This window comes from Strix uralensis, chromosome 15 (assembly GCF_047716275.1).
Source record: "Strix uralensis isolate ZFMK-TIS-50842 chromosome 15, bStrUra1, whole genome shotgun sequence".
In the NCBI taxonomy this organism is placed as follows: domain Eukaryota; kingdom Metazoa; phylum Chordata; class Aves; order Strigiformes; family Strigidae; genus Strix; species Strix uralensis.
In genome coordinates, this window is record NC_133986.1 from 11,220,301 (window position 1) to 11,241,882 (window position 21,582).

General features: G+C 51.5%; 1 protein-coding gene across 3 annotated transcripts in view; it reads left to right on the top strand.

Annotated features, from left to right (window-relative positions):
* Positions 1-21,582, top strand: part of KDM2A (lysine demethylase 2A) — a 53,419-nt gene that overhangs the window by 15,484 nt on the left and 16,353 nt on the right. Inside the window, exons 1-11 of one of the 3 annotated variants that reach the window (XM_074885390.1) lie at positions 410-420; positions 6,609-6,747; positions 7,963-8,041; positions 9,415-9,461; positions 9,824-10,002; positions 12,502-12,608; positions 13,161-13,254; positions 15,564-15,717; positions 17,526-17,641; positions 19,168-19,294; positions 20,790-21,211. In XM_074885390.1, the coding sequence (XP_074741491.1) occupies positions 6,618-6,747; positions 7,963-8,041; positions 9,415-9,461; positions 9,824-10,002; positions 12,502-12,608; positions 13,161-13,254; positions 15,564-15,717; positions 17,526-17,641; positions 19,168-19,294; positions 20,790-21,211 (1,455 nt within the window). In that variant the 5' untranslated portion in view covers positions 410-420; positions 6,609-6,617. The other 2 variants (XM_074885389.1, XM_074885391.1) reach the window with 2 other exon arrangements.

Genomic DNA, 21,582 nt, shown 5'->3' on the forward strand with positions numbered 1-21,582 from the left:
AAGCTGAAAAAAGGCAGTATTTGTATATTGCTGCCTAATGCTGAACACTGAGGTTATCCAACAGGAATATGTGTAATGTGCCTGACTCTTATCCCTTACTTTGCTGGGGCTGAGCTCCACCTGGGACATTCTGATGGATGGCAGTTTTGGAGGTGTTTCCTGATCTCCTTTTTGGAAGTCATGCATCCCTGGCTGAACTGAGAGTTGACACTGGAAGAAATCCCAGTAGCGGAGCCACTCCTGGGCAGAAGCAGTCTTAGCCTAAGAGCCCCGGGCTGTGACTTGCTGATATGCTCTGGCGAGGCCTGCCTGCATGGGGTTGTACCAAGAAACAGAAAGAAGAGTTAGGAAGGCTGTAGCGATCTGCTGGGAAGGGGTACTCGGCCAAGACCAAGCCCTGGCACGGGCTGTGGGACAGAGGTAACCAGCTTTCCCTAGGAAGAGATGAAATTGTGCCGTAGGAAGGATTTGTGCAGCTCTCACAAAGTGTGTGCTAGTGGAAAAAAATTAGTGTGTCGTGGCTTTGCATGTCTCTTGCCCTTTGCAGGTGTCACCTGTAGCCAGTTATTTAACCAGGTAGCAATTCCCTGCGTGGCAGGTGAGAACCAAAGCACATCAGAGAAGAAAGGGGTCTTGGAGTGTCCCTACACAAGCCCTGGGCTTGTGCACTGACCACATCTGTCCTCAACAGAGATTCGATTTGGGGAGCTGGGGAGCTGTGGTTTGTGTAACTGTGCTGTGAGGAAGCTGCAGACTCCAGGAGGGGAAAACTCTGCTGCAGGGATTTGCCCAAAGTCCCAGCAGATGCTGCCTCTCCCAAAACACACGCTTGGAAGTGCAGAAGCTTTTCCTTCCTCCTGTCTGCTTTGCGCACACTGAAATATTGTTTTTCCCCACCCGTCCCAAGACAACAATGACATGAAAGCGCTGTGGCCCCGGCCGAGTACACGAGAGGCGTTGTATAACTGATGGGAGCTATTTGTATTGTGACAGCGCTTTTGAGTCCTCAGCCATGACTGGGATCCTATTCTCCTACATACTGTGCAAATTAGGAGGCCAGACTCTTCCCTGCCCACAGGAACAAGCAAAGCTGATCTGGCTGGGAGTGTGGAGGGAGTTTTGTGGCTGATGCTTTGCTGATGACAAGAGCATTAGACTTTGGAATTTGCTCAGCTGGAGGAGGCAGTCCCCTTCCTTCTGTGTTCTGCATCCCTGTTTCCCTGTTGCAACGGGATTCGAGTTTAAAGTGTTTCTGCCCATTTCCTGGTGTTCGCACCTTTGCGGTGTGGCTGCATTCTGTTTGCCTCGGAGGCTGTGCTGTGAAGGAGATCAGGGAGAAGAGTGGGAATGGTTCCCTGATCCCACAGTGCAGATCCATGGGTGGATCTAGCTGGAGTAAAGTGAAGTTTACATTGCTGCTGTTCCATGTAGTGTGAGTCCACGGTCGGTTGGGCTGGTAGAGCGGCATCCTCTGAAACATTGTTGTGTTTCTTTGGTCATAAAGCCTCCAAGTTTATTAGTGAGTGACCACATCTGCTGCATGTTCATGTAGGGTAGGAGTGGGATCTGTCCTCAAAGCCGTAATTTGTGCTCACGATTAATGAACACAAAGTGGTTTTGTGGCCCAAATGCCAAATTGGAGTGACCGAGCACCAGAGCTAGCATCATGCGAGTAAGCAGCAGCAATGGGGCACAGGGAGGGAGCGGGAACTCCGCTGCGTAGCATCTCTAGCGGTTTACCCCAGGTCGGTCAGTGCTGGTGGGTTTGTACCCCCAGCATGAGTGCAACATCTGCCCATGGCACCAGTGGGATCTGGATCAGGCCTGGCCGTGTGGTCACATTTCTGTTAAATTAGCTGGCCTACACAATCCAGAGCCTGGGCTGGCTTGGTGCCACTTCCAGAAGGACAGACAATGCCTGATGTGGCACACAGTCTAGTAGGGCAGTAACTGTGTCCACTCCAGAAGGAAATCTTACGGGGAGCTGTCAGACTGAGCTTGCACTGGGTTAGTACCCAGTTGTGTGGCTGCAGCAGTCTTGGTCAGGGGCAGGCTCCCAAGGATGCTTGTTCAGCCATGCCATAGTTACACTTAAACCATGTAAAACTTCTGTGGATCGCCCTGTCTTTCCTGTCCTGGCAGTAGCTGTAGGGAAGTGCCTAGGAGCAAGCCAGCTAATGGCATCTGACATTCCGCTGGGATAAAGGAAATCTGGGCAGGTCAGCCAGACACCAGGGTCCCTGCGAGGTGACAGCAGAGGAGGGAGTTTCCCATTATGTTGGTTATCTACCTACATGGTGCATTTGTACTGTACCTTGCTGCTACCTAGTGTTTCAGGCTGCTGGTGTCCTTGGACAAGGGCTGTCAGCTGCTCTGTGCTGCTCTTTACTGTGAGAAATGTCTGCTTGAAACAGAGCTGCAGCAGCTCATCACACCTCTGGCTGGAGCTGCGTTCCAGCCCGGGTCTCCCGAGGTGAGAGGTTCGTGGTCAAGCAGAACATGCCAGAGTTTCACCCCAATGCAGTAACTCCTGTTGTGTAGCCCTGAAATATCATTTATACTTCCAGCCTGGGCCCCAAATATAAAGTTATTAAGAGGCTAATTTGAATGTAGCCTCTTCTTACCAGCATTTAGCATGCCAAACCTTTTTCATCTCGGAGGTTTTATACCCAGTGAAGGCAGGAGAGCTGCTTTTCTTCAAACCTGCCAACTAATAGCGAGTATCTGGAGTAAGGGAGCGGGTCAAAATGCAGACCAGAGCCTGGTCCTGCAGTGTGCCACCACCCACCTGATCCCAAAGCAGGCGAGACCCAAGGACTACAGCGCCCAGCATCCTCTGCTTCATTGTGCACAGCCTCTAATCAACAGAAAACTGCCTGCTGGAGCCAGTAGTCCTAAGCCTTGTTTCCTAGACTTACCCGGGAATGCGGGTAAGTGAAAAGCTAATCATGCTGGAAGGTTATTAGCATGCTCGACTGGATGAGGTGTGCCTTGAACTTCCCTGGTATGGTTTAGTAAGGAGTAAGATACCTGCAAAACAGTCTCTGGTAGCTGGCGTCCTTACAAGAGGAGTTGGAGGTGTCCCAGTAGGAACTGCAACAGGCAGCTGATGTGTGACAGCGTCACAGAGCAGGATCTGAGATGTGTGTCAGCTGGACAGAGCCTGCACAGCTAAGGGTCCAAACAAGCACGAGGAAGCACCATGACCTCTGCTTCTTTCTCTGGAAGTGTAGAAATATAAAGGGGAAGCTACAAATCGTGTTTCCTTGGCATGTTTGCCCACATGACCTAAGCCTTCCCCACCCTCGCTCGGCGCTCTTCAGGGCAGAAGTGATTTGAAATGGTTCTGGGATGGGAATTGTGGCTGTCCACAAATGGGGCTGTTGAAGCACCTCCAGCAAAGGTGAGGAAGGGTCTGTGGGTGTACATGGAGCTGGAATCTGTTGGATTCATACACTGACCAGCCAGGAAAGTGTGTCTGCATCCTGCCTGGCAGAGCTTGGAGTGTGTTTTGTCAGGGCTCGCAGCAGCGAGCGGCGCTTCCTGAAGCAAGCGCTGAGCTGGGCCGATTGGCGATGGGGAGAAGGGTGGGTGCTCTCGGTGTTCTGGCACCCAGAGGTGAGCACCTGGCCGCTGTTGTGCATGCTGTGCTGCCTGTGGGAGTTCAGCAGGGTCTCCCGTGGGTTAAGAGGAGCAGAGATGTGTGGGAGCTGGTGGTGCAGCTTCCTGCCCCCCCAAAGGTGGGGCCAGCACCGCTCTGCCTGCCGGTGCTGAGAGCCCAGGACACCCACACAAGGTTCTTGGCTGACAGCAGATACCTGCTCCATCCTTTCTCGCCATGGGCATCGTGCCATGGTGGCTGTGCTGGGGCCATCGGGCTTCAGCCCTCCCATGCAGCTCCTTTGGACTGTTCCAGACAGGAGACTTTGCCGTGGGGCGAGGGTTGCAGATGGGGGAAGAGACTCCCTTCCTCCCAGGAGCTGGAAGCCTGGCCCAGCCCCAGTTAGCTGCTGGGTTTCGGCAGAAGTGTTGGGTGCCGGAGTGATGCTCTCAAATGCTGGCCAGCCTGCCTGGGGTGGGGGGGGACTGCGTTTGAAACAGGCCTTTCCCAAAATGCTGGGGCTTTCCAGCAAAAACTGAGCATGAGGCTCACTCTCATGTATCCCTAAATCCTGTCCAGGGCAGGCCCCCTCTCCACTGCACTATTATAAAACTGAGTACTACACAGTGTTAACCGATTCAGTGATTTTTTTTTTTTTTTTTTTTTTTTTAAGGGAAAGGGCTTTATAAGGTGGGCTCACCCTCCAATATAACACAGCCAGGTGCTCTTCTCCCAGTAATACCTCTACATCTCCAACTTCAAGCTCTGGTGCATCTCCTGGAAAGAGCCAATCTCAATCTGGCCTTTGCAGTGTGAAATGCAAAGTGTTCCCCAGGAATATGGCACTTGGCTTCTGCTGGTGGCACCTCCATCTGTCTTTTTTTAATGCATGGTTATGCATTTATACAAGTGTGTGTTGAAGTGTGTCTGTAATTAAAGTCAGTTTTATCTTTGTATTGTTAAAAACAGTAAAAGAAAGTACCCCCACTTGCTATCCAGCTTTAGTGGGTGCCTTAAGACAAGAGACTGCAAACACGCAGCCCTTTTTCCAGATTGCTCCATTGTTGGGGCCCTTTGAACAGGTCCTGGGAGAACTTTGCTTTCAGGATACTTAGGGAGAGGTAATCTGCTCTGCCTTGATGGCAGGGAAACTACTTGAGAATTGATCAGCCTTCTTGAAAGTGTGAGGATGAAGTTATATGTTACGAGGGGGGAAAAAGTCCCTTTTCAAAACAAGTGTCCCCACATGCTCCAGTACTGGTTGAATTAATTAGTTTAAAAAGTATCTTTAAAGCAGTGCATCTGTAGGAGGGGGTCCTTTCTCTTTCACTGGTGCTGTTTAAATAGATAAGGCCAAAAAGAAGAGAGGGACAAGCAAAACAATGTAATGATCGGACTGATGGATGGCTAATACTACCTGGAAAGTACCCCAGGTGGGTTTGATTCAGCTATCATAGTGTGTGAAGGGCTGGGGGAGTAGCCAGGCAGGGGGTTAAGGGGAAGGTGAGTGAGACCAAGCTGGCTGCTAAGGGTAAAATAAACCCTCACCCACTATCACCACCAAAAGGTGGGCTTGTACCTCCTGGGACTTCATGTGGTCAGAGCAAGCCCTGCCTTACCCCTGTCTGCCTGGGTGAGGAAGACAGGAGTAAGCAGAGTGTGGCTTTGGGTGAAATCCAAATCCCAAATTCTGGGAAGGAGATCTGAACTCCGGAGAGATCTGCAGCTTGCTGCCCCCAGGAGGGGAGTCCGAAGTGTGTGCCTTCACTTGGGAAAGGGCACTCCTGTATTTTTCCAGGAGACCCTAAAAGAAGGAAGAAATGAGCTATCGAACGCGCTCCGCTCCAGGCAGTGGGAGATGTGCTGTGGCAGGAGGTCGTGCAGGGGCTGTGGTGCAGACGTGCACACCGGTCACCTCACGGTGATGGTGAATTTTGGCACCGCAGTCACAGTCCGTGATGGGACCAGTGTTGTTGCTGGGGCTGTGAGCTTGCTACCACTGCTGCGATGCTGCTGTGCCTCTCTGCTTCCAGGCAGATGTGACAGTAGCTGCTGCGTCACCTCCTGCCCCATCCCGTCCCTGGCACAACAACTGGTGTGAATGTTTTATAATGGGAGCATCCCTAATTGGGGGAAGTCAGCTTGGCTAATTCAGACCAGGTTGACTTTTATCTGAGCGGATTTAGGGAGCATTCCCACGAACGGCTCTGCCAGAGTGTGGCTGATCTCTGGAGGGGTGGCTAACAGCTGGGGACAGTAATTTCTTCCAGATCCAGCAATGCTAGAAGAGGATGGCTGTCAGGAATCACAGTACAGATGTACTTATGAGACCCTCTAAGAATATGGTTACTTCCCCACCACCACTCCCCCACCCTCAAACAAGAGAATAAATAAACTTTTGTGTACAAGCGTAGCCAAAGATGAAAACTTGAGAATTGTCTTCAGTGTAAAACCCTTCCTTTACCACTGCGTGTTCTGGCAGGGATTTAAATTCACAAGTGTCTTTACCTCCAGCGCAGCGAAATACTGATGCACCTGTAAAAATGGGAAATGGCTTCTTTTTTTTTCTTTGCCCCAGTTATACTGAACTATGTCCCTTCCTCCCGTGTTTCTGTGTTAGCACTCATTAGCAGTGAATTATCTGTCTCCCATACAGCCCAACTTGCACAAATCTGTTGGTTGTAGGAGGAGCAAATCTGATGTTTCAGTGGTGTGTTTTTGGATCCAGGACAGACGCTGCAGAAATAGATCTTCTCTGACATGTCTCTCTTGAAAACTGATACCAACAGGGCTTTTTGAGCAAGAGACCTAGTGGATAATATAACTCGGTAACGCAGGGTCTCTTCTCTCTCGGGGAGTAGAAGCATGTAGGCTTCTCTGCTGCGGGGTAAGGGCTCCCCCAGAGGCCCTCGCTGAGCTGCGCTGGGTTGAGATGAGGCTCTGAGAAGCAAGCTGGTTGTTCCTCCTGATCCGTAACTCTTATCCTTTTGGTCTGATCTCTCCTCAGCGTGGCACGATGCGGCGGCGTTATGAGGATGATGGCATCTCCGATGATGAAATTGAAGGGAAGAGGACATTTGACCTCGAGGAAAAGCTGTCCACCAACAAGTTTAACTCCACCTTCGTGGTCTTCATGGAAGGCAAAGGTTTGTTCTTGCTGCAGCGTGTGCTACTGTCAGTAACCAGACAGCTGCTGCGCTTGGCGGCTTCTCCAGCGAGGCATGGTGTGTGAGATGACCTTTCCCCGAGCCTTTCGTAGAAAGCTAACAGCCATCACAGTTGGATGTGCTCTTGTGCATCTGACTACACCCGAAGCCTCCCTGACTGCCAACTTGAAGGGCGGTTACAAGGCACTCATGGTGTTAATGAAATCCTTTCCCATTGTCCTGCGTTTTGCTGCCTTTTACTTTCCATCCTTTTGTAAAGCTGGGAGGACTGTTCGCTGTTCATACCAGTTCTGTGCTTTCCTCTGCTGTAAACTGCTTTACTTGGGTTATGCAAGTGGTGCAGAGCAGGCAGAGGACATTTCTGCCTGCTGCCCTGCCAGTTCTGCAGCAGTCCCTAAGCAGTTTGAAGGCAATGTGAGACACACTGGTGGAGGATTGGCTCAAATCTGCTAAGCCCTTGGGCCAGGGGAGCTGTAACAGGGAGCGTGTGTGGGAAATGGCATGGAAGCCGCTCGATCTGGAGAGGGATGAGCCAGGCTGCAGCGCTGCAGGCTCGCTGGGACACGTGGCAGCCAGGAACAAGAGGGTTCGCCTGGGTCAGCACCTGTAATTGCAGCCACATGTCTACTAGATGCTTAATTCAAAAACTATGTGGGATCTCTCCCCTTTCTTTCACCACGCATACGGCTCAGTGGGATGTCTTTTCATCACACAGCTAGTGCAAGCCTCATGAGGATTTACCATGAGGGAGGAGCATTTCTTCAAGACATCTCTTTCTTGGCTGTGAGCTTCTTGAGGAAGTGAGGACCAAAAACCGTGTTGTTCCCTTGTCTGGTGCGGCTTGTTGGAGCAAACTCCCCCCTCCCCGGGGGGCCTGTCTGAGACTTGTCAGCAGCACATATTATGCTGCTCACAGACCTGCCGCAAAGGAGTTCCAGCATCTCTGCAGGGATGTAGAAATAGTGAGGAACAGGGCTTGCTTTCGCTGGCTAGCCTTGCCACAGAGATAGGAGGAGGTTCTCAGGCCTCAACTGCACAGGGCCCTGAACAACCTGATCTGAGTCTAAAGTCAGTTGGCTGGGAGCAGGGTTGGACTGGAGATCTCTCCAGAGATCCTTTCTAACCTCAGTGTGTCTACAGTCCTCTGGAGGAGCCTCCCCTAACACCTTCCCTTCTCTTGTCTCCCCACACCAGACTTCACAGTTGAATACATCCAGCGGGGCGGCCTGAGAGACCCTCTCATCTTCAGGAGCTCTGACGGCCTGGGGATAAAGTGAGTATTTGGGGCACCCAGATGGGTGGCTCTGGCCGAATTCCTTGCCTCTCTCCAGATTGTGGGATCTGATCCTGGTAGTGGGATCTGTGCTCTCTCAAGTTGGTATGACCACATCCTGTCCATGCTGTTCTTTACGTGCAGTGAGCAGAGAGAAGTATCTTCCACCTCAGTTATCCCATTCTTACTTGTTTGGGCTTAAAATGAGAGGACTGAGTTGGCTGTAGGTGATCACAATTCAGCAAAATCTCTGAAAAGTCCCAGTGCTGCTCTGATGCAACATCTGGCTGGGTTTCTTTCCTAGTAATATAGGCATCTATTGCCAACGAGTCAAGCAATTTAGTATTTCTGGCATTTTCCAGAATTCCAACCTGATTTACCCAACATGGTTACTTTTAAACTGCCATCTGTCTCTCTTACTACAAGTCAGTCAATTAAGGTTTACAGCTCTTGAGTGTAAAGCTGTACCGATGCAAGACTTTATGCCGTTTTATGATGTTCATATACGCTGTGGAGTGGTACATATAGTTTTAAAGCAAGTAATACTACATCAAAATATGACAGCTGTCTTCTACAAAATCTGCTCTAGTGTTTCTGCTGGGTCAGTGTTTTTTGGTTTTGATTAATACAAAAGTTAGAGGAATAAATTAGCCCTAACAAACTTTGTCAGAGCCAGTATCAGCAACACTGCTCTTATGTTCCTTAGCTGGCTGAACGGGTGGGCAACAACTCATCCAGTGCATGATGTACTGTACTGCATTACCTAGGAAATTGTGCCAGGCTCAGTTTTAACTGCTGGTTGACTTGGGAGGGCAGAGATGTGATACTGAGGATTACAGTGTGGGTGAAACTGGATTTCTTCTGACCTTTTGGTTATTTCTCTGGGTTAAGAGCTGCTTGAATGGCTGCTTGCCCGTTCTGCCTGTGACAGCAGTGTTTGTACAGATGAGTATGCCAGTACAAACAGTTAGAGGAGTTACACTGTGTCAGTGAAATATACTGGTTGTACTGGGCTGGCTATGCCCTTTATATTGGGATAACTTCTATTAGCAATCTTTAAAACAAGAGCTAGGATTGCTTAGCTCAAGGCCTGCTTGCTTGTTTGCCAGAAGCCACTCTACAACATGCTCTAGAGGTGGTATATCCTGTTCCCAAATCTGCTTCCCTAGCCAGAAGTTGGGCCCAGTGTTTCACCCCAGCACTCAGCCCAGAGCTATGGCCCCGAGATCTAGTTGCATGATCCTCACCCACACCTGAGAGGCAAAAAGAAGCCCAGTAATATCTTCAGGGTGCTGATACTGGAGGTACAGGTGGGAAGGGTCTGCAACCAGAAGCACTTCATGATTTTTTTAGCAAGATTGTTTGTCCTGCAGGATGCCAGATCCGGACTTCAGCGTGAATGATGTGCGGCTGTGTGTCGGTAAGTGTCCGGGGACCACAGTGCACCTCTGCGCCCTGGGCAGACAGGGAGGAATGGGGAGAGTTGTTGGGTTTATCAAAGCTAGAGGTCTGGTTTTGTGGCTCCCCCAGTGTGCAGCTGGTTGAACCTGAGCCGTCCTTAGCTGGTGGATCACAACTCTTAACTGCTTGGGTGTAGTTTGACCTGAAACAGCTTCTGTTTCAATGTGGGTATGGAAGAAGGTGAAGTTATGGGAGAGGCCAAGATGTCACGCTTGTGTGGGTGGGTTCTTTGAGGAAGGATCTCATGTGTCCTGGAGCATCTCTTCTGGGTGGTCCATTGTGCACAGGGACGGTTCCGGTGATGTCTGTCTGTTCTGGCAGGGAGCCGACGGATGGTGGATGTCATGGATGTGAACACGCAGAGGGACATTGAGATGTCCATGGCACAGTGGGCACGCTACTACGAAACACCAGAGGCCGAGCGGGAGAAACTTTACAACGTCATCAGCCTGGAGTTCAGCCACACCAAACTGGAGAACCTGGTGCAGAGACCTGCTACGGTGAGCGTGGCTCTTCCTTCCACAGGAATGGCCTTTCCCTTGGGCTTGTGGTTCCCTGTAGGCAAGGTGCAGCCTGGCACTTGAGCGTGGGAGGAGAGGGGCTGCTTGTAACATGCATGGGCTTAGCCAGGGATGTCACTGCTGTGCTCTGGAAGCTGCTGGAGCTGGTCCTGTGTTTGACTCCAACCTTATCTGCTGGAGCTGATCTCATAGTCAGGCTGGGGCTGCCCAGCATCTGCATCTCTCAGCTGTTGTGACCACGGTCAAGTCCCTGACATGTCGTTCTGCAGAGAACTGACTTGTTCACTAGCTGTCAGCAATTAGAGAAATGGAAGTGACTGGCTGAGGAATAATTAGAGTGAATTAACCTGCTCCTGCTGGCTGGTGATCAAGAACAGGCACAGAGTCTTGGCCACTGACTGCCAAGACCTTGGCTGTCATTCAGTCCTGGGCCTCCCTTCACTCTGTGCTGTGCACTGCGCTGCTCTGGTGCTTGGTGCAGAGCCCCGTCCTGCGTCCAGCAGCAGCAATCAGCTCCATTGTGCCCGAAGAGGGGTGCAGGACAGGGGTGGCTTGCCATAACGCATGGCCAGGTGTAAAACTCCAGCAGGGCCTAAATCGGAGCTCAGCAATGCTTGCTGCGTTTTGAGAGAGGAGCTCAGGCCTGGATGCTGGCTGAGCTTCACGGTTTCCTTGCTGTTTGGAAACTGTGGTGCCGTTAAGACAGCAACCCTGTGTTCAGCTGGGACTCCAGAGGGTTGTGCAGCCTGGCAGGGAGAGTTTCTGATGCAAAGTGCTGAAATCTCTGAGGGTGGAGGAGGCCAAGACTTGGAGGTGTGCTGGGAGGGGGCCAGGAGGCTGTTTGGCAGGGGGAAAACGAGTTGCCCTTCCTGAAGTGTGGAAGGTGGGATGGATGGGATGGACATCCTGAACACTCTCTGCAGTCAGAGAGGAAGGGGCAGCTCTGCAGGGCCATTCACTTCCCTCCGTTAACTGCAGAGGGAGCCTGGACATCTCTGCCTGCTCATCTCTCCCTGCTCTGGCTGTCCTGAAGCTTAGCGAGTTGAATCCCACCCTAGCAGATGCTGCCCAGCATGTTTTGGTTTTTTTTTATGGAAGCCCAGTGCAGTTCCTGCCTAGCCCCTAAGTAGAAAATCAGCATCACAGTACCATGCTTGGGATCTTGCTGTGGTTGTTTGCTGCTTGTGTGAATTCAGAGACCCGTTGTACAGCAGCTGGCATCGGAGCAGCTGGTCCAAAGTACTTGATGCGTGGGGTTGCACCGGTAGTATCAGGAAGGTTGCTGGGTGGTTTGAGTCTGGAGGGCAACTGAGCACCATGCAGCTGCTTGCTCACTCCTTCCCCTTCAGGAATGAGAAGGAGAATATAAAGTAAAAGGCTTGATAATCAAGATAAGGGTGGAGAGGGATAGTTCATGACTTGCCTGTTGTGGGCAAAAGACAGACAAAAGGGAAGAAAAAGAGCATCAATTTAATTCAATCACCACCACCACTTAATTTAACAATCACAATAGGGCAGTGAGAAGTATTATCACATCTTAAAAACGCCTTCTTTCCAGGCTCAGCTTTGCTCCCAATTTCTCTCCCTCCACCCAGCAGCACAGGGGGCAGGGGATGGGGGTTGTGGTCAGTTCATCACTCGTTGTTTCTGCTGCTCCTTCCTCCTCAGAGGGAGGACTCCTCACACTCTTCCCCTGCTCCAGAGTGGGGTCCCTCTCACAGGAGACAGTCTTCCATGAACTTTTTCTGACATGAGTCCATCCCATGGGCTGCAGCTCTTCATGGACTGGCCTAGTGCAGGCTGCCCTCAGTGCTGGCCTTTTGTGGGCACAGCTAGCTTCTCCAGTGTGGGGTCCTCCACGGGCTGCGGGTCGGCATCTGCTCCACCGGTGACCTCCATGGTGCAGGGGCACAGCCTGTCCTCTCCCCATGGGCTGAGGGGGGTCTCTGCTCCAGTGAACCTCCCCCCGCCCTCCTCCTCCTCCTTTCTTCTACTGACCTCAGTGTTTGCAGAGATATCTCCCTCACAACTCCTCTCAGTTTCACCTTCTTAAATATGTTATCACAGAGGTGTGGACACCATTGCTAATTGGCTCGGCCTTGGCCAAAGACAGGTCCAAGTTGGAGCCGTGGGAGCTTCGAGAAGCTTCTCACAGGATACCACTGCTGTAGCCCCCTCCCCTGCTACCAAAACCCAACCTAGGGCCAGAATGGGGGTGTCATGGTGATTCAGCTAACACCGGGGCTTCCTCCCCTTCCTCAGTCCTGTCGTTGGTTGTGGGTTGCTCTGGGCCAGTGCGTGCAGCACTGCAGTGGCTTTGATGGGCCCGGTGCAACGCCCCAGTGTCCAGCTGTGTGTGAGCTGGGGGCTTACCAGGCAGGCAATAGGTATTTGAGCCTCTAGAACAGCCTGGGGATAGAAAAAGGGGTTATTGTGCCCCTTTCATCTCTACTCATGTCTCCCACCTTTCTGCTGTAGGTGGATTTGATTGACTGGGTTGATAACATGTGGCCCAGACACCTGAAGGAGAGTCAGACAGAGTCTACGAATGCCATCCTGGAGATGCAGTATCCAAAGGTGCAGAAGTAAGTGACTTCCTGAGCTGTTCCAGTGGTAGCAGGCAGCAAAGCATCTCCTGCAAGAAAACTGCCCAAGGGAGAAGCAGTTTGTACCAAGGGGAAGCGGGAGGAACAGTCTCCCTGTTTGTTTCAGCAGGTGACACTTCCAAGGACACTGCAGTTAGTTATTTAAGTCCCTGCCGAATGCTGTGTGGAAGGGCAGTCGAGTGATTTCTAAAGAGCTTGGGGGAAACTCTTGGTGCTCACCACCTTGAGAATGGGGAGTCAGTTGAGCTACTGGGGGTTCCTAGAGCTGCCGGGGGTGTGAGGATGAAAGCTCTCCTTTTGCCTGGGCTAGATCTTTTTGCGGGGATGTGATACAAATGCAAAGCGAGCTGTCTCCTGCGAACCACCGCCTCCCTGCAGCTAAAGTGCTTAGCACTGCAGTCATTGGCTTCTGGCACTGCTCTGAGCCATTGGCCTGGGTTTGGGCAGCCCGTTCTCTTTGAATACATCGTATTTGCTCTAAAACCTGGATCACCACTCATTTTACCTTGTTTTCATCTTATTTTCCGCCAGATACTGTCTGATGAGTGTCAAGGGCTGCTACACAGATTTCCACGTGGACTTCGGTGGTACTTCTGTGTGGTATCACATCCATCGAGGGGGAAAGGTAGGAGAACAGCCCCTCTTGGGGAAGTTACAGATGCTCTAGGAGAGTGGCTTCTAGTCTATTCGCTTGTCAATCCTTGAAGACACAGATCCCAGACAGCAAACTGAAGTCTTTCCACCCTAAACTTGTTTATCTGTGGTTCTTGGAAGTAGTTCAGGCCCTCAGAGGTCCACCAGGCACAGGCTGAAAACTCGTGCTGTAGAGATGATGCTGAGACAACCCTATAAAAGGCTAAATGACAGAACGTGCCTTGGGCTTCTGAGAGATCATTTGGCTACATGGGTGATCACCTCTTGGTGTGGCGCCGATAGCACACTGGGAGCAGCAGCAAATGGAAGAAAGGTAATTAAAGATGAATAGGAGCCTCTCCTAAAGCTCAGCTGTCCAGGGATTTTAAATAGCCAACAGATGTCTGAGGGGTCACCTTAAAGCATCAAGTGATTTCAAAAGCAGAAGCATTTGAACTGAAGGTTAGTGACAGGTCTTTACTGCAAAACCCTTGAATGGTTTCTGGTGAGAAGTAGCTCTGAAACAGTGTCAGATATGAGCTGCTTGTCTGGAGTTACTTCCTGTAGCTGAGCCCAGCCCAAGATTTCGAAACTAACCCCAGGCTCCATCGAGTTTGAGTTTATCTGCTTACAAACTTCGAGTGCAGTGTTTGTTCCCTGATGGGTGACTTCCAGTTATAACTGTGCAGGGATTTCCCTGTGCCAGGCGTCCATCACCCCAGCTGTGTGGTGTTCTGGCTTGGAAGAACTCTGTCTGGAAGGGGATGTGGGAAGGTGCCAGTCCTCCCACTTGTCCTTAGGCAGGGTGAATTGCACCTTAAGCTCCCCTTACAGTTGGGGATGTTGTATTTGTTCTCGTAACCTTCAGAAACCAGATCTGTAATAGTTTGGGTACTGTATCACTGAAGGGGCTAGCTAGTACTTGATCAATTTAGTCAGACACCTTAGCTAGCACTTCTGCCGCTCTAGAGAGCGCAGTCGTGTTCAAAACATGACACTTGGTCAATATGAAGTCCTTGCTGGGAAAACCTCCCCTCTGACTGCCATTGGGTGGATGTCCCTGTTGTCAGGGGACTCAGTTTCCGCTTTAGCGTTACCACTGTAACAGCACGGAGGAGCTTGTATTCAAGTTTTTGCTAGCTGCAGTTGTCAGCTCTACTGTAGTCAAGGAAACTTTGCACTGCTGTCCAGGGAGGGTGGCAACGCAAACAGACTCATCATAGTACATTTAAATCGATGCAGTCAGGGCAGCAAAATCTGGTAGTAGCTCAGCTTAGTAGTATTAGGAAAAGCTGATGTGGAGGAGTGTTCTGTAGTGCAGGATTTACCAAAGGCAGGTCCTGCCTCTTGGCCAGTGAAATGCACCCAGCTCCTGACTTAAACCCTTGTGAGCATTAGAAAAGACCTTGCTGCTTCTAATAAAAATGATCAGCCATTTAGGGTTGAGTTCATCAAGGAGCCAGGGGGTAAAAAAGGCTGCCTGTGGTGGCTGGATGACATCCGAGAGCCTTGGACAGCCTTGGGCTTAGGGAGCCCTTTGCTTGTAACTGCTGCGAAGGAACTGTCCAGCTAAAGGGCTCCCTCCACAGCCAGTGAAGGCAGATCTCTGGGGGGAAAAAAAACCCCTTGTCACTTCTTTAGGACAAGTCCTGAGCAATTATTCGGTCCCATTTTTCTCTACTGACTTACTCTAAGTTCAGGGAACACAGCAAACTCTGCTCCACCTGAAGAATCTGGGCTTTTCCCCCACCTTTCCTTGCAAAGGAGCTGTAGCTGCCAGACATTCCAAGCGATTCTGGTGGTTTGTGGCTCCAGTGCCTTCCCCCAGAGGAGGAGCTGACAGTCTCTGAAGAGCCTCCTTGGGGATGGATATCAACTTGCCACCTGTATTGCATGGAGCCAGGGAGGTGCAACTCCCTAGTTCAGTCGTAGCTCTTACTAACATGGCAGAAACACGCAGGTAAGTATCTCCTTGGTCTCTAACACTGGTGTGTTTGGGCTCTATATCTCTCGATGCTTGTGTAAATAATACGTTTACAAAATATCCCAAGCTCAGTCAACCTGTGGTGCTCAGTGCGCCAGGTTGGGAAACACCTCACTCAGTAGCTTGCCCTCCCAAATGGGACAGCTTCTTAGGTCACTTTACTGGGAATTTCTGCAGATTTCCACCCTCTGTGAGTGGGGAGAGGAAAAGATTTAGATGTCTGAAGAGGGAGCGGGGCAGGTTTGGAAGGAAGAAGGGTTACTCAGTAGTTGTTAATTATGTGATGACTTACATACACGTGTTGTTTTTATTTGCAGATCTTCTGGCTGATCCCTCCTACACCCCAGAACCTGGAGCTCTATGAAAACTGGCTTCTCTCAGGGAAGCAGGGAGACATTTTTCTTGGGGACAGAGTGTCAGAGTGCCAGCGCATTGAGCTCAAGCAGGGCTACACGTTTGTCATCCCCTCAGGTACCACAGGGTGGGCAGGCACATCCTGGCTTTTCCCCGGGTTGTGGCAAGAGCGTGAAACTCCTGGAACACGAGCAAAATCAGAACAGGCAGGCTCTAGCTTTCTCCCTCAGGAGTAACGGGGAGAGGGAGATGTTACGTGGCTCCATCCTCTTGCTTGCCAGCTCCCAAAACATGCCTGTCATGGCACTGTGGATTCATCCCAAGCGACAGGAAGGCTGTGGCTGGCTCACCTCATGCTTGATCAATTATTAAAAGAGGCTTTCCCAGAGCCTGTTGTGTTGACATGTGGAGCAGCGCACGTTGAGGACAGAGGCTGGCCCAAAAACAGCTCCTCAGCTTCCTGGGTCTCTTGTGAAATCTCTGCGGAGTTATGTTCAAATTGTGAAGCAAGGAAGGGGGAGTCAGTGTGTGAGTTCAAGGAACAAGGTGACTGCTCTGGACACAAGGAAAGACAGTCAAACAGTCTGCATGTACTGGAGGTAGGAGAACTGGAAAGCATGTAGCTAGACGTTGGAAAACCGTGAAACCCAGTAGGGAGCTGGGAAGCAGTAACATGTAGAAACTTGCAGGTAACTGCTTTGCAGAGGGCTTGGGCAAGGAGACTTTGAGGTTGGGAGTGGGAAGCTCTCAAGAGTTAAGAGAAATCTTTAGCCTGACTTGGTTTAGCCAGCAGAATAATTGGAGGGCATCAGCGATGTCTTGCATGCACAGTTAGTACAGTGCTGTGCTAGAAAACAGCAAAGGCAGAAGGGAGGAGGCAGGTGGAAAAGCAGCTCAGGTTGGTTGTTTGCAAGGTCTGGCTCACAGCCTTTTAGAACCTGTGACGGAGACCTGTGGTGTCTGTAAAATGGTGTGCTTGCACTAGGGAATACTCCCTTGTGAGCAGAAGGGTTGTTGGACCTCTTTGAAGGCTGCTAATAAAACTGTTGCATAAAAATTGTGTCCATAAGACTGTCTCAGATGTCTAAGGTCGCTGTAACCTGCTGTTTCATCTCCCAACAGCAGTGCAGGAATAAGCTGTGTTGTTCCTAGTCCCGCTGTAAGCTACAGAAAACACCAGGAATTGCACAAGTTACTCATTTGAGTCCTGTTATCACAACTGACACTTCTTTTCTTTTGAATTGAGTGGCCTTGCCTGAAACTCACACTGGAATTCCCAAAATGTTGGGCTTGGCTGGATTGCTTAGCCTTGGAGATAAGAGAGCTGGAACTTGAGTTACTTTGAGGGTATTTTAATTGTTGAACAGACTTCGGAAGATTGTTTTCCTTGTTGCTGGTGTTCTTAGGCCTAACGCCATTAGGAAGCAACTTTCCAGAGAGACCAGGATGACAAAAAGCTACGGACAGGGAGTGGATATTGGCACATGTGCCACCACGGGACGATGCGAGGCCAGATCTGCGGGTGTATTGAAGTACCTAAGTACAAGTCTGTCTCTAGCTCTTAAATGGGTCAAGTGAGCTGGGTATTGAGTAATTCAGTAGTGACACGGTGGCTGTAACGCATCAGTGTCTGCCCTCCTCGAAGAGCTGGGGTCCTGTTGTAGCCCCCCACTGCTGCTGGGGCTGGCTGATGTGACGGGGGGTCAGCAGCTCGTCTGTGTGTTTGCAGCTAACCTGGATGCAGGTTAAGGGTGCAACTGTCAGGCTGGACTTAACTGAGCAGCATCAAGGTTGTGCAGATTTGCTGCTCTAAAGAGCACATTTTGTAAGAGATTGGAATTCAATTAATAGGGACTGTCAGTGGTGAGACCTTGACCTCACCTAGTCACTCAGAAGTATTCTTCAAACTCTGCTTTCTCTCCAAGGTTGGATCCATGCTGTGTACACGCCCATGGACACACTGGTTTTTGGAGGCAACTTCTTACACAGCTTCAACATCCCTATGCAGCTCCGGATCTACAGCATCGAAGACCGCACTCGGGTAAGGCCCTGCGGGAGAGCTGGGAGGATGCGGGGAGGGCGCAGCCGAGAGGCAAGGCGAGCCTCCCCCTCAGAGATTGCTCCAACTCTGGCTGTCTAAGCGAGATGTCCCAGCCTGCTAAATGTACAGGCAGGGACTTGGGCAGAGCGACAGCCTGCAGTGTGCACGAAGGCTTATTACCTCCCCTCATCCTGCCTGCGGTCACACTGGGCTCCCGAGGGGTCTGGAAACCTTGTTGTGAGTGGGACGGGGCGCTCCCCTGGCTGCCTGAGGAGGAAGGCACCAACCTGTCCATGGGAGCACATCCAGCATGTTGCCTCTTCCCTTATCCAGCTGCCTTCTGCTGCTGGGTGTTGATCTTAGAGATTCTAGAGAAGAGGAGGCTGAGGGGAGACCTCATCGCCCTCTGCAACTCCCTGAAAGGAGGGTGCAGAGAGGGGGGATGAGTCTCTTGAACCAAGGAACAAGCGACAGGACAAGAGGGAATGGCCTCAAGCTGCGCCAGGGCAGGGTCAGACTGGCTCTTAGGAAGTATTTCTTTGCCGAAGGGGTTGTTGGGCGTTGGAATGGGCTGCCCAGGGCAGGGGTGGAGTCCCCATCCCTGGAGGGGTTGAAGAGTGGGGTTGACCCAGCGCTGAGGGATCTGGTGGAGTTGAGAATGGTCAGGGTGAGGTTCATGGTTGGACTGGATGATCTTCAAGGGCTTTTCCAACCGAGATGATCCTGTGATGTGGTCTAAGATGAGAGGTCTCGAGCAGAGAACGGTGTTGGCGAGCAAGTGCTCTCACTTGCTCCTTGTGGAGATGTGGGGTCTGCAGCGCTCAACACCTGCAGAGAAGCCTCGGGACATGCCTGGGCTGTGATGACCAGTCTGTTGGCCTCTCCAAAGCAGCTCAGGGTGCTGCAGCAGGACCTGGGGGTTAGCACCCAGCTGTCAGACCATCACCCAGAGCAGCCGAGACGTACAAAGAACAACGGAGCGTGTGCCTGCTCCACCCTGGGCAGTGTAGCCTCAGGAAGGCAGCAGGGTCAGGGACATCTTCTGCCTGTGTGTGAGTTGACAGAGCCCCAACAGCTTTCTGCTAAATAGCTGAGCTGGTAACATCTCTCTTAATAGACCCACCCTTTTCCTCCTCCCATACAAACACTGGATGCTGTGCTGGGGCTCGGGAAGAGGGCTTGAACCATTACCTTCAACTGAAACCTTTGGTGGCATCTGCCACTTTTTTCTTCTAATGAGAAGGAGGTCTGGGGTGGGAAGAGCCAAAAGAAAAATGAAATGTTAATGGCTTGCAAGTGAGTAGTGCCTGGTCTCTGCTCTGCCTGGTGATAATATCCTTCTGCAAGGAGAATTACATCAGGCTGCCAGAAGCATGAGTGATGCTGTTATACACGTACATGCGTTTCCTGTCTCTCGGAAGGGGATCCGTCTGGTTTGAGGCATCAGGAGCAAGAGCTACTATCTCTGTGCAGCGCGGTGGCAAAGGAGGCCTGAGCAGATCCCCTTCCCCTTGCCTCTTTTGCAGGTCCCAAATAAGTTTCGTTATCCCTTCTATTACGAGATGTGTTGGTATGTGCTGGAGCGCTATGTCTACTGCATCACCAGCCGCTCACATCTGACCAAGGACTTCCAGAAGGAATCGCTCAGTATGGGTAAGCCCCCTAAACTGACTGGCCAGCCCTTATTTCTCCCTCGCCCGTATCGAAGCGGTTTCTTGCACCCTCCTTCTGGGGTCTGGTTCAGCTGTGCGGCGGGCAGGGGAGGGCTGCATGGGAAGAGTTCAGGACCATCACTTCCTCAATTTCACAAGTTGGTTTCTTTGGGTATTTCCTCCCTTTTCACTCTTTGCTGTACTGAGCAGACAGAGAGCATTGCAGACTGGCCAAAGGAGGTGCTGTTTATTACCTTTCCTTTTAACAAGAAGTCAAAACTAGCCAGACTTTTACTTCCTCCTTTGCCCCTGTGACAGGCCAAGGTTCCTTGTAGCTGCAAAACCAGTACACAAGTTCCTGGCCTTGCTGGTACACGCAAAGCTTTTAACAGAAGAGGTGGAGGGAAGTTGCTGTAGACACCGCTGTGCTGTGGGCTGCAGGGCAGGAATGCTTTCTTGCTGAGCAGGGCCTTCCTGCACGCAGAGTTTAAATGTGCCAGGGAGTGCAGGGAGTCTCTCAAAAGGAATGTTTGGCTACCTTACAGCCAAGGCAAGCGGGGCCTGAGCAGTGGTTCAAGAGATAATTTCTCAGAGAGTCTTCTTCAGTGTGGGATAGCCTCCACTCAAGACCCTGGAAGTAAATCTGTCCCCACTCCCTGAAGAGGCTGTAAATGCTGACTCCTGGGCACCTCTCCTCACAGCCATGGCCTCTTCGGGGCTTTCCATTTCTGTGCAAGGGCCCCTAGCACAGGATTTCTGTGCAAGGGGCCCTCTCAAGATCTCCCTCAGCACTTGGTTTGGGAAAGGCTGGCTCTGTCCTCCTCCTGCCTGGAGGCCTCCGGTGCCTTCATCACCTTTCCTCTACCACTGAGCAGTGTGAAGTGGGAACTAGTGCAGGCTGCTGAAAGGAAGGGAGCAGGAGAGCCCCCTTCCTTTTTACTGTCAGAGAAGGGTGCTTTATCATGTACAATCAGGCTCAGAGACCTCGTGGTCATCTAGAGAGTCCACATCCTCTTTTTCCCATCATGAAGGCAGGATCAAGGTCCCAAGTCACTCCCAGGACCAGATGGCTGGAGATCCCAAGTCCTCCAAAGCAAAGTCGGGTTGGATGGAGCTCTGAGCAACCTCATCTAGTGAAAGATGCCCCTGCCTAAGGCAGGGGGATTGGACGAGATGGTCTTTAAAGGTCCCTTCCAACCCAAACTATTCTAGGATTCTGTGAAATTCAGTCTAGGGCACTGCTGTCTCCTCCTCTGGGAGGTTTTCTCATGTCCTGTGCTTCGCCTTCCCACAAAACAAGCCAGGAATGGGAAAGGGTTTTAGCTGTTCTTTTCCAGCTGCTATGTGCCCCGTCCTTTCCTCTCGCTGTGTCCCCGTATGTATCTGTTGCTGCAGCATCTCTGGTAACTGGGGGGATTCCTCTAGAAGCTGAATGCCTCCTGTGAGTGATTGTCTGCCCACCATGCTCTTCTCTCACTCTTTCTCCATCGTGGCAGATATGGAGCTGAGCTCCTCGGACTCGGTAAACATGGAAGAGGAGGAGGAGGAGGAGGAAGAGGAGGATGCAGCAGGGAAGGAACCCAGGCGACCAGTCACAAGACGGTCCGTTCTCACCAGCCCCATAGCCAATGGTGCCAATGTGGACTATGATGAACTGGGCAGGAGCTGCCGGAGCAGCCTGCCGGGTCTGAAGAAGACCCCATCTATAGACTCTTCCGACTCCAGCCGCGGCTCCCAAAACGGCCAGGCCTGGGACCCCAACGGTGGCAGCCCACGCAAGAGCAGGAAGGTGCACCTGACCCAGTTTGAGCTGGAGGGGCTGCGCTGCCTCGTGGACAAACTGGAGTCGCTCCCTCTGCACAAGAAGTGTGTTCCCACTGGCATTGAGGATGAGGACGCCCTCATCGCTGACGTCAAGGTACGTAGGCATCAGGGAGTCACAGGCCCTGCCGTTCCTCGGGGCTTCACCCACTTTTTGCGCGGTTGGAGGTGGGAAGGCATTTCCTCACGGGGAAACTGCTTGACCCTGACCTTACCCACACCCTGGGGCAAGGGAGTGATGTGTCTGCAGGCTTGGTGTCCTCTTCTTCCTCTGCATGGGGCCGATGCTATGCCAGCTGATGCTGTGGGACAGCCCTGGCTTGGATTTTGGGTTGGGACTAGCAGGAGCAGTAACTGCTCCCAGCCAGCGTGGCTGAGACTCACCTGGGGACCCTCTGGGCCCTGTCTGGGTCCTTTGTGGGTGTCAGTGCAAGAGCACTCGTTTGCGACGCAGTTGGTTTCCAGTTC